The sequence below is a fragment of the Meleagris gallopavo genome, chromosome 7, assembly GCF_000146605.3.
Source record: "Meleagris gallopavo isolate NT-WF06-2002-E0010 breed Aviagen turkey brand Nicholas breeding stock chromosome 7, Turkey_5.1, whole genome shotgun sequence".
NCBI classification, from domain to species: domain Eukaryota; kingdom Metazoa; phylum Chordata; class Aves; order Galliformes; family Phasianidae; genus Meleagris; species Meleagris gallopavo.
In genome coordinates this window covers 10,352,858-10,366,106 of record NC_015017.2, presented here as the reverse complement: position 1 = coordinate 10,366,106, position 13,249 = coordinate 10,352,858, and the positions used below count along the sequence as shown (strand labels likewise).

The following is a 13,249-nucleotide window of genomic DNA, read 5'->3' as shown; positions in this document are numbered from 1 at the left end:
AAAAAAAAAAACAAAAAAACTTCTTTCACTTTTTTACTCACAAATTAATGTGAGGGTGAAAATGCTAACAGGGTCTAAGGAGGCTCTTGTGGCTTTGTAAGGAAATAGATTCCATTCTAGGAAGATGTGGGCTAAGAAAACAAATCTGGGTTTGTCTCAGCATGATGTGGGCTTATCTATGGTATAAGGAGAAACTGTTCTTTTCAAGTCTGGTAACAGTTCCTGCTCACTCTGAGTCATCTCCTCTAGCGGTGAAGGATAGTCTTTTTTTTTTTTTTTCCCCCTTCTTTTGTTTTCTGCTGGTAGGAAATTTAGCATAGTTTGGTAACCAGCACAGCTTTATTTGAACTTATCAGAAATGCAGAGTTGTTTTGCTCATCACTGGAATAAAAGAGGGAGATGAGGAACTTCAGAATCAGGTTATTGAGAGAAACGGGTGTCAGTAATGGAAGAATTTGTATTGAGTTTAATGTTATATACCTGAACTTACAGTACTGCTCCAGTTAGAGACTAGTATTTTGAAATGAAAGATTGCAACTTTAAAGGTAATATTCCATGTTTTTCTCTAGTCAATTTGTAAAGGAAGGGTAAAATTTGATCCTTTGCTTCTTACCTGTTTGTGAGCTATGAAGAAGGCCTTGGCCTAAAGGTGAACAAACCTTCAGTCTCTGGTATACTGCACATTTTAAATATATGTATGTATGCGTGTTTACATATAGATAATCTTGCTTCCATATATTTTATTGTTTTAATATAAAAAATACTGAAATACAAGGCTTGTCTTTCTTGTTAACCTGCTTCATGGTGAAGCCAGTTCTTAGCCAAATGTTGTTAGAGATGCTAGAATTAAGCCCATGGACTTACTCTTGCTCTTAAGCCCATTGCTCTTACTCAGAATAATACAACTCCAGAGAGGAAAAGAGTTCTAAGTCAAATTGCAGAGGTAACAGGAACCAAATTTTCACATGTTGCATTTATGTTAAATTATTGGAGGCAACTGTTCTCTGGGGTTTCCAGCTGAAATCCTCGATTCCACTTTTTCCTCAGCAATTCATGTTTTCCCACCCTGCTAGTTAGATTCTGTCCTACCAGTCCTTCTGTAGTTCTTGAGTTTTTTGTGGAAGTCAAGAACTGAATGCGTAGTGGGAGGAAAAAAAAAAAGACAAGGCAAGCCAAAAGTAGTAATTTTGTAAAAAGCCATTCTGGTAGTTCTGTATGCAGTGTAAGGAAAACCCCTCAAAACCACAAATTTTAAAGTAAGAAGATAAAGCTGTTAAACAGTATAGGCCAAAATATGAATCTGCATTTAGTTTAGGAGTTTGTCTGTGCAGCATAGCATGCTGTGTCTCCTTATTTTTTCTTTGGACTTGAGACCCATGAATTTTCAAATCTACTTGTAGTTGACACAAAAATGGTTGGCTACTGTATTTCTACAATCTGAGCCAGATTTCTGTGCTCTTTGTAGTTGTGTTACTGTGAGTAGGCAGGATATTCAGATTCATACAAGGCCAAACAATGTCCGTAGGCTTAATTCTAAGCCTATTAGCCACTACAATGCCCTATTAGCAATGCTTTTTTATAACCTTTAAGATGTGTTTTATTAATTCAATTTCAGTGCCATGTTATTGTGCTGTTTTTCCTGCTCAGTGGGCTGCCTTGTCATGTGGAGTGCATAGGCAAGCAATGAAGCTGGGTGAATTGAAGTAGTCTGGGGGCACTTAAATCTTTTTAAAAACAGATACGGGTTTGCCCTAAAGAAGGAAAACATTTTCTGGATCTCTCTCTCTTCTCCATTTGAAAGTCCCACAAAACACAATCCAAGAAAGGTTTCTGGAGGGGGAGGACTGAAAATGATCTCAGAGGTTGTCTGCACAGATGCCTTGTTCCTCAGCCTGAGGCACGTTTGTGATGATTGTGTTATGCTGGCAGGAGGATATTAAGAAGGTTAGAAAGCAAACCTAGAAATCAAACCTTTTGTGTGAAGTTCTAGTCTGTTTATGTGTGCTCTACCTCTTGTAGATCATGAGGTGGCTACACAGTTACTGAGTCCAGAATTTCGGGCTAGATGATCCAGGCATCATTTATAGCTGTTAAAGAGGCTGTGCAGAAGAGAAAAGCATCAACTGTTGAGTATGCTTGTGTTCATGTTTCTTAGTAACTGAGGCAAATATGTTAAAGTTCCAGTTTTCAGCCTGCAAGGCTGAGATAGTAGACATTGCGGGTCCCCAGCAGCCTGTGTTGGCACTATAGGTGACAATGTAACATACACAGGACCTGTGGTCTTGGTGCCGGGTGGGGTGGCAGAGAAGCAGCCAGTGTTTGTCCAGGGAGGCTGGAACTCAATGGGAGGCAGCTGTTCTCCAAAATAAAAGGAAGAGTGATGGTTTTGAGACAGCAAAGCAAACTTCCATGCATGGGAAAAGCTGAAGAGAGCTCTTTGACCAGGGGATTGCCCGAGTTGCGTTGCTCATGAATTTTGCAGGCATTCAGCAGACACTGCTTCCTAGCAGGAGGTTCAGCCTTTGCTCCCGCGGAGCTGAGCAAACTCAAGTGTTCCCAGGTTTGAGCTGGGAATAGTCTTGCTGTAAGAATGGAGGTGGCCCAAATGACAAAAATTTCATGCTATGTGTTGGGCTTTGTGTGGAGATGATTTTAGTGAAGGAGTGGGTGCTGCAACCCTACAGGCACTGGGGCTATTGAATAATACTACTGAGGAAGTTGCACTCATGATGGTGGAAGGCAAAGCTGAGCTTTGGAGGGACAGATAAAATGCATCTGCTAAAAGCTGCTTGGACACAGTAGCTTTTCTGTCATGAATTTTGATGACCAAAAAGACTTGTTTTTTTTTTTTATGCTATGGAATTGGTGCTTAGAAGAGTGGTTCTGTTTCTCAGGAAAAAAAATAAAAAATTGAGATATTACTACCCTTTATACGTGTATTACTTCTTCCTGTCCAAGGTAAGCACAGACTGATCCCCAAAATAGCAAAAGAGAAACATTATGCTTGAATAAAAGCTTTTCCTCAATAGTGATAACAGTTTTAAAAAGCACATAGGAAAGGATTTCAAAAAATGCTGTTTGGTAATATTTTGTACCTCTTTTTGTTCGTTACCCTCCTGTATATCCATAGTGTTCATATTCTATTAAATAATTTACAAAAAGGCTTTTTGCTTCTTTTTTTCTCCGTTTCCTTACCAATTATTGGCTGTTTTTCAAACAGAATAGGGGGTTGGAAAATTAAATAAAGACTTCCAAAATAACATGCTTCAGAAACATTTATTTAATTTGTGAGTTCATTCTGTTCTCTCTCCCCCTACCTCCCTCCACTTTTTTTTTTAAAGATCTGTATTAATTTAGTTTAGTAACTTAGTGCCTATATTAAATTAATCTAATAAAAGTCAGAGTCCTCACATAACATTTCCCAAATGTGAAGCAGCATCTATTACATGAGGCACAATCTTTATACAGTAAAATGTGAATCTGATATGTAAAATTACAAGGCTGTTTGGTATACGTTATTTAACTCAAATACTTGACTACAGTCAAGCTGGAAGAAAGGAATGAGCAATGCTACCATCCAAAACATTAAAAACTCAAACCAAGCTTCACATACCAAAGCAGTTTGTATTTGTGAAAGTATTCCAAAGTTCAGCAGTTAAACCTCGAAACACTAGCTCTTTCTGTTGACAGTTACTCATACCCATGTTACTATAAACATTTCAATATATAATCATGAGTTCATAATCTATATTAAAATCTGCATATTACTATAGATCTGCAAGTCAGAAAAGCTAGATGAGTGTATTTAAATTGACCAACCCATTGCACTGTTGTGCCACAAAATTTCATTCAGTAAGCCCCTTTTTTGTACACGTGGTTTATGACTGTTTTAAAAACAGCAATAGAAAACATCTCTGTGCAAGTGGCCTTGTGCTGCCAGAGCTTTAGGTGGCTCAGCCGTGCCTTTCCCTTGGGTGAAGGTCATCCTTTTGTGCAGAGCCCTAAAGTTACGTGAGCTGGGATGGAGTGTGGGTGTTCCCGCTGATTTGTGTATGTGTACATCACAGTGTAATCACATAGTTTATTCCTGTTCTCTCACTAAAATATTTATTGTGGTCTGAAATGAGGAGAAGGGGGCTTCTTTTGTATTGGCATAAACATAGGATTATGCTCACTGTGTGCTTTCAATCAGTAAATCACCGATACGTCAATTGACATAACACAGTCTACCTGACAGGGATGTTGCAGGGCTTAATTAATTAGTGTTTTTAGAGGGCTTCAGGATTTTGTGATGAAAGGCGCTTTAGAAGTGCAGAGGAGGATTATGCTGATTATTTTTCCCATCTATTACCCCAATATGTCACTGATTGAAATTCAGTAGAAGAATATGGGCACCCCTATAATGCAGGGAAAGGCAGAATGATATTTTAAAAATTATCATAAGAACTATGAAAGGCAACTCAATAATACAATTATGTAATACAAAAATTAATGTGGTCTTTTTTTTTAATTGCTCCTGTTGCTTTTTTCCCTCCTTTCTACTTGAAAATTCATTCCCTTTGCTGGATTAACAATAATAAGTACAAATTATGCCTTTATTGTTGTTACAGTTTAATGTATTTCAGCCAGGACGCAGGTTAGGAACACAGGCTGAGTTGTTATTTACTGTAGGGTAGTGATTTCCTGCAAACTTGATTTATGGGTAAATAATTTGATGTACTTATTACACAGGACAGGTAGTTTTAAATTTCCGTAACAAAGTGCAGCTGAACAAAGGAAAATCACTTGCTACACTATAGGGACAAGACAAATCTAAAGAGAAACAGGTCTAATCAGTGTCAAACCCCCTGTCTTGCAGGGAACCCTGTCAGCGCTGGTTGGTAGGTAAACAACTTAGTTATCCAGGGGCAGGGATCTTGTTGGGTGTTTCATTGAGGTCTTTTGTTTGGAGCTGTAAATTAATCAGAAGTGTTTGGATACTAATTCCAAGCTGTAGTTTCTTCTGAGTTCTAGTTGTGTTTTATAAGAGCTCTGTTGAAAACTAGGAAGTTTCAACTAAGACTAACTGAACCTGTGGAATGGCAACAGATGATGGTTGTGTTCTTCACCCAGCCTTGTGTTTGCAGTCAAATGCTTTCAGGTTGTGATCTGTAACACAGTAAATTGAACTTTGGAATAGCCATAGCAACATGGGACACGGCTCTGGTCTGGTATAACACTACTGAGTCAAATTTTCTCAAAACATTTTGAAGTAGTAAATATAGCCCAAGAGACCACATACTGGCTTGGGCACTGCCCATTCCCTCAGCCATCTGGAAGAGTGCTGGTTCATGGTCAGTGAACATGGAACTGGAGTGTCAGAAAAGAGCTTTTCAGTACATAGTTTACAACTTGAGTGTGCCTATCAGTCTACAAGGAGATCAATAGGCACATCCCATATGAGTCTCAGCAGGTTACATTTGCTTATGCTTTAGTAAATTTTTTTGGTGTTGTGCATCAGGGATTCAAATGATTTGTCAGCTTATCTTTGACAAGTGCTTTTCTTAATCATGCTTGATAAAGAATTGCCTGTTCCCTGCAATCCCCCTTTTCTGCATTAGCCAAAGAACACAAAATTTCTTCTTTTTCACTCTCTGTACATACTTGGGCAAGGATCATTTATGATTCATTTTGTAGCTGTCTCCAGAAAACTGTTGAGGCAGTGGTGGTGATGCTTATATAAAATGTCCAGTTGTTGTGGGTGAATTTGACAAGTGAGCTCACAGAAGTGTGCTACTAGTCTGTTATAGCACAGCTGCAGGGAGAGGGAGTTGCACAAATTCAACATTAGACTGCTCTGTCTTATTTTTGTGTCTGCACTTTGATAAAACAAATGAGTGTGTCTTCAACGCCAGGTGAACACATTGCTGAGATATAAGCTTAATGAAAGATCTGTCTTTGGCAGGACATGCCAATAAAGAACTAGTAGCCAAAATGAGTAGAAAATCTCTTCTAAAACCTGATCTGACAAAAATTTCATTTGAGAAAGCTGTTTGGTTTGTTTTTGTCTTCAGTTGGCTAGCTGGCCTGGGTAATGGTCAACCACTTCTAGTGAGTTTTTGAGGGCTGTTTTCATGTATAGTCATTTCTTTACTATATAATCTTTGAAATCTGTTGAACTTTCCTTCCAAAGAACTTGTTACAAGATAAGAATCCCAAGGGATTGTTGATACAAGAAAGAGAGTGAGACTCATTAAGAAAAGAGTTTTGTGGATTCATGATGGATGTGCTTTCAAATTTCCTAAGCAAGCTGATCTGCTTCTGGAACAGTAGGCCATTCACTGAAATAGACAGTGACCATGGCTCACTCTTGTCCTCACTCCAGAACCTCAGCTCATGCTAGAGTAAAGTTCAGTTCCACCTCTTGGAGTGATTACATTAAAGGTCTGAGCTGTGCTGTATGGATTCAATGAGCCATAAAAAAGTGCTTGTAGAACGTATGCCTTGCTGCTGGGCTGTTCTCATCCATGGGTTGCTGCTGCATTAGCAGTCCAGCAGTCCTGAATGAGAAGGGACCTTCTTAGAGGGAAAGCTTTGGCCTACAGGTTTTAAATTCAGAGACATGATTTTTAGCTTGCTGAGAATGGGTTTGCTCAACAAACTGGCATCATCTTCCCAAATCTGGCCCTGGAGTTTCCCTAAATACAGTTCTGGAGCCACGAAATAAACCACCTGTAAAGTCTGCTGAGGAGCTGGATGGAAACCATGGCTTCTGGCTATCATTTGGACCAGCTTAATGTGTTCTGGAAAAAAAATAATTCACACGTCGTATCACACCGGCTGAAAAAATAGCGTACATCAGCAGTGCTGTAACGTAAAGGACTTGCAGCAGGTGTTAACATGCAGAGGCATGGAGCATTCTGGTAACACCTGTGTTTGTCTAAATCCAGCCAAAACAATTTCCTCTCCAGTTGTAGAGGAGGATTAAAAAGAAAATAAGAAAAAAAGCCTACCTGACTTCCAGTAGTAGCAGACATTTGCTGTGAAGCAATCTGCACAGTATTTTCCATGATGCACTGTGGGTGTGCTTTGTTTTTTTTTTTTCCTTTTTCTTTGAACTTTTTAGTTTGGGGACACCTTTGATAACTTCAGTGCTCCCCTACTGTCTCTTTGTCTCTCACCAGCACTGCCAGGGCCGAGTGGTTGTAGATGGAATGCTCTCTGAGTGCTTTCCTTAACTGAATGAAAAATAAATATTACCAATTTGGATGTGACTTATGGGGCGCATATGATGCTTATTTTTTCAATTACATGAAAACTTGGCATGGTTAAACATAGGAAGCCAAGTGTTCTGTGAAGCTGGTATAGATTTCTGGGTTTTTAGGTGATTTTGCTTTAAATTATTGTATAGCAGAAGGGGATGAAGGAAGTCAGCTGCTAAACTGTGTTTTCCAAGCATGTATTTCACTCAGTGGACTCTTGATGTTCATTTTATGACTAGTATACACTGACTATATGCATTTCTTGTTGCCACCAGAGATAACATTAAGTAAACTATCCCCTTAAGAAAAACAGCTTTTCTTGGCAAGTGGAGTATGACTCAAGGAGCCAGCACTGGAGACATACGGTGCTGTGAATGAGTGCTGTGTGTTACTCTACTGGATCGGAGTCCAGGCACTATTTATACTACAGCATATTCAGCACCAGATTGTTAAATCTTAATACTGAAACAGTGCATCATTTAAATGTTTTTGTTCTGTTTATGTCCCGTTTTTAAGCATTAGATATCAAGCAATAGTAGCTAACTTTTTGTTGCATTTGGACAAGATCTCTGGGTGCTGAAAGTCTTCTAATCCCTTCTTGAAGCATTAGCATGCCTGTACCAGCATGGTACATTGAAACTTTGTACCAATGAAGATTAATCATGTCTCTTCTAGCTTCTCTCAAGACCTGGTGATAGAATACCTTGCAAATCACTGTATCCATGGTAAATGTAAACAATCATGTGTTGCAGAAAAGGAGTTATTCTCTAATTATTTTCTCCTTTATGTCTATGAAAGGAAAAAAACTACTCCATATGAGGTATTTAAAGGTCTCAGGAGTGTGGTGTCCTCTTGTGTCTGTGCAAGAAAATTTGTATCACTGTTTCAGATGTGTTATTTATTTTACCGTTGTGTTTTAAAGATGAGAATAAAAGGCCTTTGCTGTTTATTTTAGTTGTATTAATTCCAGAGCTGGTAAAGAACCAGTAGAAAGTAAGGTGAGGAGTGTTGTTTCTTGGCTTCATAGCATCCTTCAAGAGTATAAATAGGCAGACCTCATCCGTTTGGGAGAAATGGGAGAAAAGGTGATGGCCATCTTGTGGGCTGAGCTAAAAGAAGTTATGTGGGCAAAGCAGTGGGGCAATAGCAACAGGGTAAAAGAGAGAATAAAAGTAATAGTTGTGCTGTGTTATACAGTACAGAACAAGGCTGAGCTGCTATGTTTTCATGTAAGGTGTCATTGTGGCTTTTTTGTTTATTTGTTTGTCTTCTTCCTGGAAGTAATTCCTGGATATTAGTCATTGTTTTTAGTGTGGGCAGGCCCTCAGCAGTTGTCTAAACAGAAATAATACCTCTACACCAAATGGTTTACCATTGAAGTTTATAGTCTTTGTGACAAGCACATCCAGAGAGGTGATGATCCCTATTAAAGAATGAACAGAAGTAGAAACAGGACTTACAACATCCCCACTGTCCCCATGCTATTTTGGATCTGTGGTCAGCAGCTTGCAGTTGTTTTTTTGTTTGTTTGTTTGTTTGTTTGTTTGCTAAGAAAAGCTGTTATCTGCATAGTGTGACTGGCAGCTGGGAGTGAATTCCTACTTCGTGGATTTCCAGTGCTATCCATCTGCACTGAGAATAACACCATTATTAGATCTTAACTGTGCTGAAAGCCCACATGTAGGTATTTTCCTGTTCAAGTCAAAACCAATGCATTTATTTGCTGAAAGGTTTTGGAGGCTACGAAGTTAGACCGTAGAGTATTTAAAGTTTCTTCTAACTTAGAAAAGCAGTTTTTAGTGAGACGATGAAAAATGTGAAGTAGGGAAGCATTCTGTGCTTTCTTGAAGCAATTTAAGAGCCAGGAACATGTCAGCAACGCTTCACTAAGAATTTGAAGTCTATTCGTTCTGTTTCCCATGGTTTGCTTGAGGATTCAGTACAAAACTTTTTTTTTTTTAGAACAACTGCAATAAGCCTCAAGGCACGTATTGAATCTCCTAAACAAACAAGCTTACCAAGAGGTTTAGTAAACAGGCAGTAAAATGCAAAGTATGAATGTTTTGTTTTCTTTCAGGAATAATCAAGCTTGGGAGGTGGAATCCCCTCCCTCTCAGTTATGTGACCGATGCACCAGATGCAACAGTAGCTGACATGCTACAAGATGTCTACCATGTTGTGACATTGAAAATCCAATTACAAAGGTAGGTGTTTCTAAACATCTGTCCTTTTCTATTCTCTGAGCTGTTTTGTCAATTACAGCATTGCTTTAGAGATCAGCACATCCTGTCTTCATTAATTTCTAGTCTTTTGATGACAGGGCGGGAAAAATGAAGAGAAGGGTAGGACATCTGACAGCTATTTGGTGCATGTTCTGATTTTATTTTGTTGTTGTTTTCTGAAGTAGCAATAGGGTAGCAGAGAGAGGAAGGGCAGAAACTCACCTAAGTGTTCCACAATCCCTGATTTGATGGGTTCTCAAGGCCTTAATGAGTGCAAAAAATAAACACCCTGCCTTTTTCCAGGGATTGCATTGTGAAACTCAGGTCTTCTACTGCCAGTTGCTGGGACAGGAGAGGAGAGGAGCTTGCTGACATCCTTTGTTCTCCAGTTGTCTGCCCAGTGGAGAAGCAAGAAGATGAGGAAGGGATCTGTTACTGCAGCTCCACTTGGCCTTTGGAAAACATTTTCCTTTTCTGAATGCTAGTTCTGACTAGCAAAGCAAAGCTTCCTAATTCTTTTACCCTTACTTGCTCTCATTTTCTCCACTCCTACATTTTTTCCCCGTTCTTCTCTATGGTATTCAAAAGAGTTTTTAAACAGCAGCTGGTGCCTGTGAAAGGAGTTGTGGCAAGGGGTGCATTGCACTCTGTAGATGTGGTGGTAAGCTTACATTGCACAGTCATTTGTAGCTTTGTGGACAGGATATATCAGAGGAAAGAGGCAAAAATGGCGGACAGACTGGAATAATTTATGCAAAGCTCATCAAAGCTCATACTGAACAAAATAAGGGTCCATTGATGGTGTATACGTACCTACCAACAGTTCAGTTTACTTTGAAATTTGGAAGTAGTTGGCTCTTCACTAAAGTTAAGCTCCTAACACCAGCATTTCCTTTCTGTTATCTCTAATGTTGATTGAGGTTTCCAGTTCCCCTTACAGAACTTTCCTTAGTTTTATATACTGTTACCTCCTCTATGCTGCATCTCTTCAGCATAGATGTGAAAGCATCTGGAGTCTATGCTTACTATAAAAGGAGTACAGTAACTCACCTCTCCAGAAGTATGGGCTACCAGGATTTCATCTAGCCTATTGTTCTGTTAGTGTTACCAGTATCAACCCAAGATCAAGGTCTCACTTTTTATCTTCAAAGTGCCTGAAGGCCTGGATGCAGTGTAAATAGAAGATAGTCCATGACTTTGAGATAAAGATGGTCATTGACTACTTGAACACAGCTAAACTTTCAACTCTTAGAGTAAAGCCTGCCAGTGTAGGTGGAAAGCAGAACCACCTCAGAGTCTGATTGGAGAGTGTGCGCTAAGTCTCAAGGCGTGAATGGCAATTACAACTCTCCCCAGCTTTCTGATGTGCTTTTTAGGTCACTCCCCATATATGTAGACACAGCCCATGAGCTTGTTAAACTAGAGGAGGCACAAATCACATGAAGACAAAAGTTTTACTACGTGTACAATTCTTGTAAAATGAAAGTGGAATGAACTACATGTGACAGATGTTGGGCATATGGCTTAGTGTGTTTCTGAAAGGCTCTCAGATACTTCAGCGATGAAGACTGTAGACTGTAAGAACCTGTATTCAATGAAATTCATTTTTCAGACTTGCTGCTCAAAGCCTTGTTTCCACACAGCGAGGACCCTTACTGTTCACTGATTTTGCTAGTGACATTGTGGCATGTATGTTTATTTTTCTATCCCAGCAGGAATATCTTTGTTTGGAGAGCATGGTTTTATCCAGTCAATTCTGTGGCTTGGTCTACACAGAGTTTTTTTGCTCTCTACCAGGCTCCAGAGGAAATGGTTATGCCACATGTATATCACTGTAGAATTAGCTGCTTTTCTTGCCATGTACTGTCATAATTTTGGTTGACCTATACATCTTCTGGGAGCTCGGCATGGTGGGGAGGGGAGAGAGGAGAGAAACACCTTGATGGACTGGCTTAGCAAGAAAGTCTCATTTCTGCTCACTGCTTAAAAGTCTGGGGCTCTGGGGCTCTTATACACAAAGTGTAAGCATCCGTGAAGGTGATGTTTCTATCTACTTTCTACTTTCTGTTTTGACAGTTGTTCCAAGTTGGAAGATTTGCCAGCAGAGCAGTGGAACCATGCCACAGTTCGCAATGCCTTAAAGGAACTGCTCAAAGAGATGAATCAGAGCACATTAGCCAAAGAATGCCCTCTTTCACAGGTTAGTATTTTTAGAAGGCGTAGGGAAAGCCAGATTCCCAAGATCCAATATTCAGTAAAGGGTTTAAGCTAAGTAATTCCTTAAGTATTGAATCACTTTCTTGTTTTCTTTAGAAAGGAAAAATTCCAATTAATGTGAAATAGTGTTTTTTATACCATATTTTATTAGTGGGTCATCAGGTGGAAATTATGAATGAACTGCTTGTTTTTTTTAATTCTGCAGTTCAGAGAGTCTTCACCTAGATCTTTATCTGAATGTTTTGCAATAGGAGTGATGATTATCAAATGCAAGATTTGAGTGGCTTCTTTCCACTAGCAGAGGCCTGCCTCCACAACGTAATACATGAGTAGATCTCAGTAACCTCCAACTATGATAAAAAGTATATATACTTAACAATTTTGCCCAAATTTCTAGAGAACAGTAATAAAAAATATATATAATTATATTTTAAGAAGCACAGTAATTCATTGTCTCATTCTCTATGACTGCTTTATAAATGACAGTACTGTCACGTCTAAAATGTAGGTTCCTACAGGCATTATGGCAATATTTGTATTTCAGATTGTCATAACAAGAGATTCAAAAAATATTTGTTGCTGAGACCTCCTTGTCTCTCAAAAAAAAAAAAAATACAAACACAGAAAAACACTTCAGCACCCAGACAAGCAACTTGCTACGAACAAAAAATATATTGACCTCTAAAAACTTCATTAAAATCTTTTTTGTCTATTGCATCTTTAAAAAGTCAGAAATCCATAATTCTTGCTTGCTAAAAAATCAACTGCATTTGCTAGCCCTTATCTGAATTTTTTTTCTCCTGTGGCTGTCTGTCTTGTAGCACACTGTATGCTCATCCTGCAATTCATGATCCAAAGCCTCTGTGAACCAAGAGAATTCTTTCTGTGTGTAACCAGCACAGATTTACCTCACTGTCTGATGATTACAACTCTAGGAAAAGCACAGGGTTACAGAAGTGAGATACAGAGCAGAATTTGGATCTTTGCAATTGGTAGAAATTGCTTTACAGCAGAAAATGTTCCTCATCTTCCTTAGTTGTGTTGGCACTGCAGAACTAGAAGGAATTAGAAGGCTGCAAGGAAAAGCTGTGTAACTTGTCTTTCTTACTAAAGGAGTCGCAGTGACTCTAGATATGCACCGAGCTTAAGTGTGTTGAATACGGAAGTATTTTTCTTTCACACAGTTTAAGTGTAATTTCTTTAAATAGAATTACCAGTGGAATATGGTCAGCTAATGATGATTGCAGCATATGGTTGTCTCTGCCCAGTCTTCTTCAATATGCAATATAACTAAACCATGTATCATTTTATATGCAGAATTCATTTGTTGTCTAGGTCTTCTTCCTCCTGCTTTAGTTTCAAAGCCTGCCAGGTGGAAATGCTGCAGTCGGTTTACTCTCTCCATAACCTCAGACTGAGAAATATTAATAAGACTATTGATGGCAGGACTGTAGCAGCAAGAATCCTTGCCCCAGTAGTTATTCAGTGGTCAAAGCTAAATGGAGAAAGAAAATTGAACTTGTTTACTTTTAAGGATAGCTGTTATTGGCCTTGAATAGTGACTGACCT

The 13,249-nt window shown here is 39.0% G+C and overlaps 1 protein-coding gene across 2 annotated transcripts in view; it reads left to right on the top strand.

The window, feature by feature from the left end:
* Window positions 1-13,249, top strand: part of SATB2 (SATB homeobox 2) — a 102,926-nt gene that overhangs the window by 24,676 nt on the left and 65,001 nt on the right. For both annotated transcript variants that reach the window (XM_031554156.1, XM_019616984.2), the window contains exons 2-3: window positions 9,319-9,445; window positions 11,540-11,663. In XM_031554156.1, the coding sequence (XP_031410016.1) occupies window positions 9,319-9,445; window positions 11,540-11,663 (251 nt within the window). The remainder of the gene's footprint in view (window positions 1-9,318; window positions 9,446-11,539; window positions 11,664-13,249) is intronic.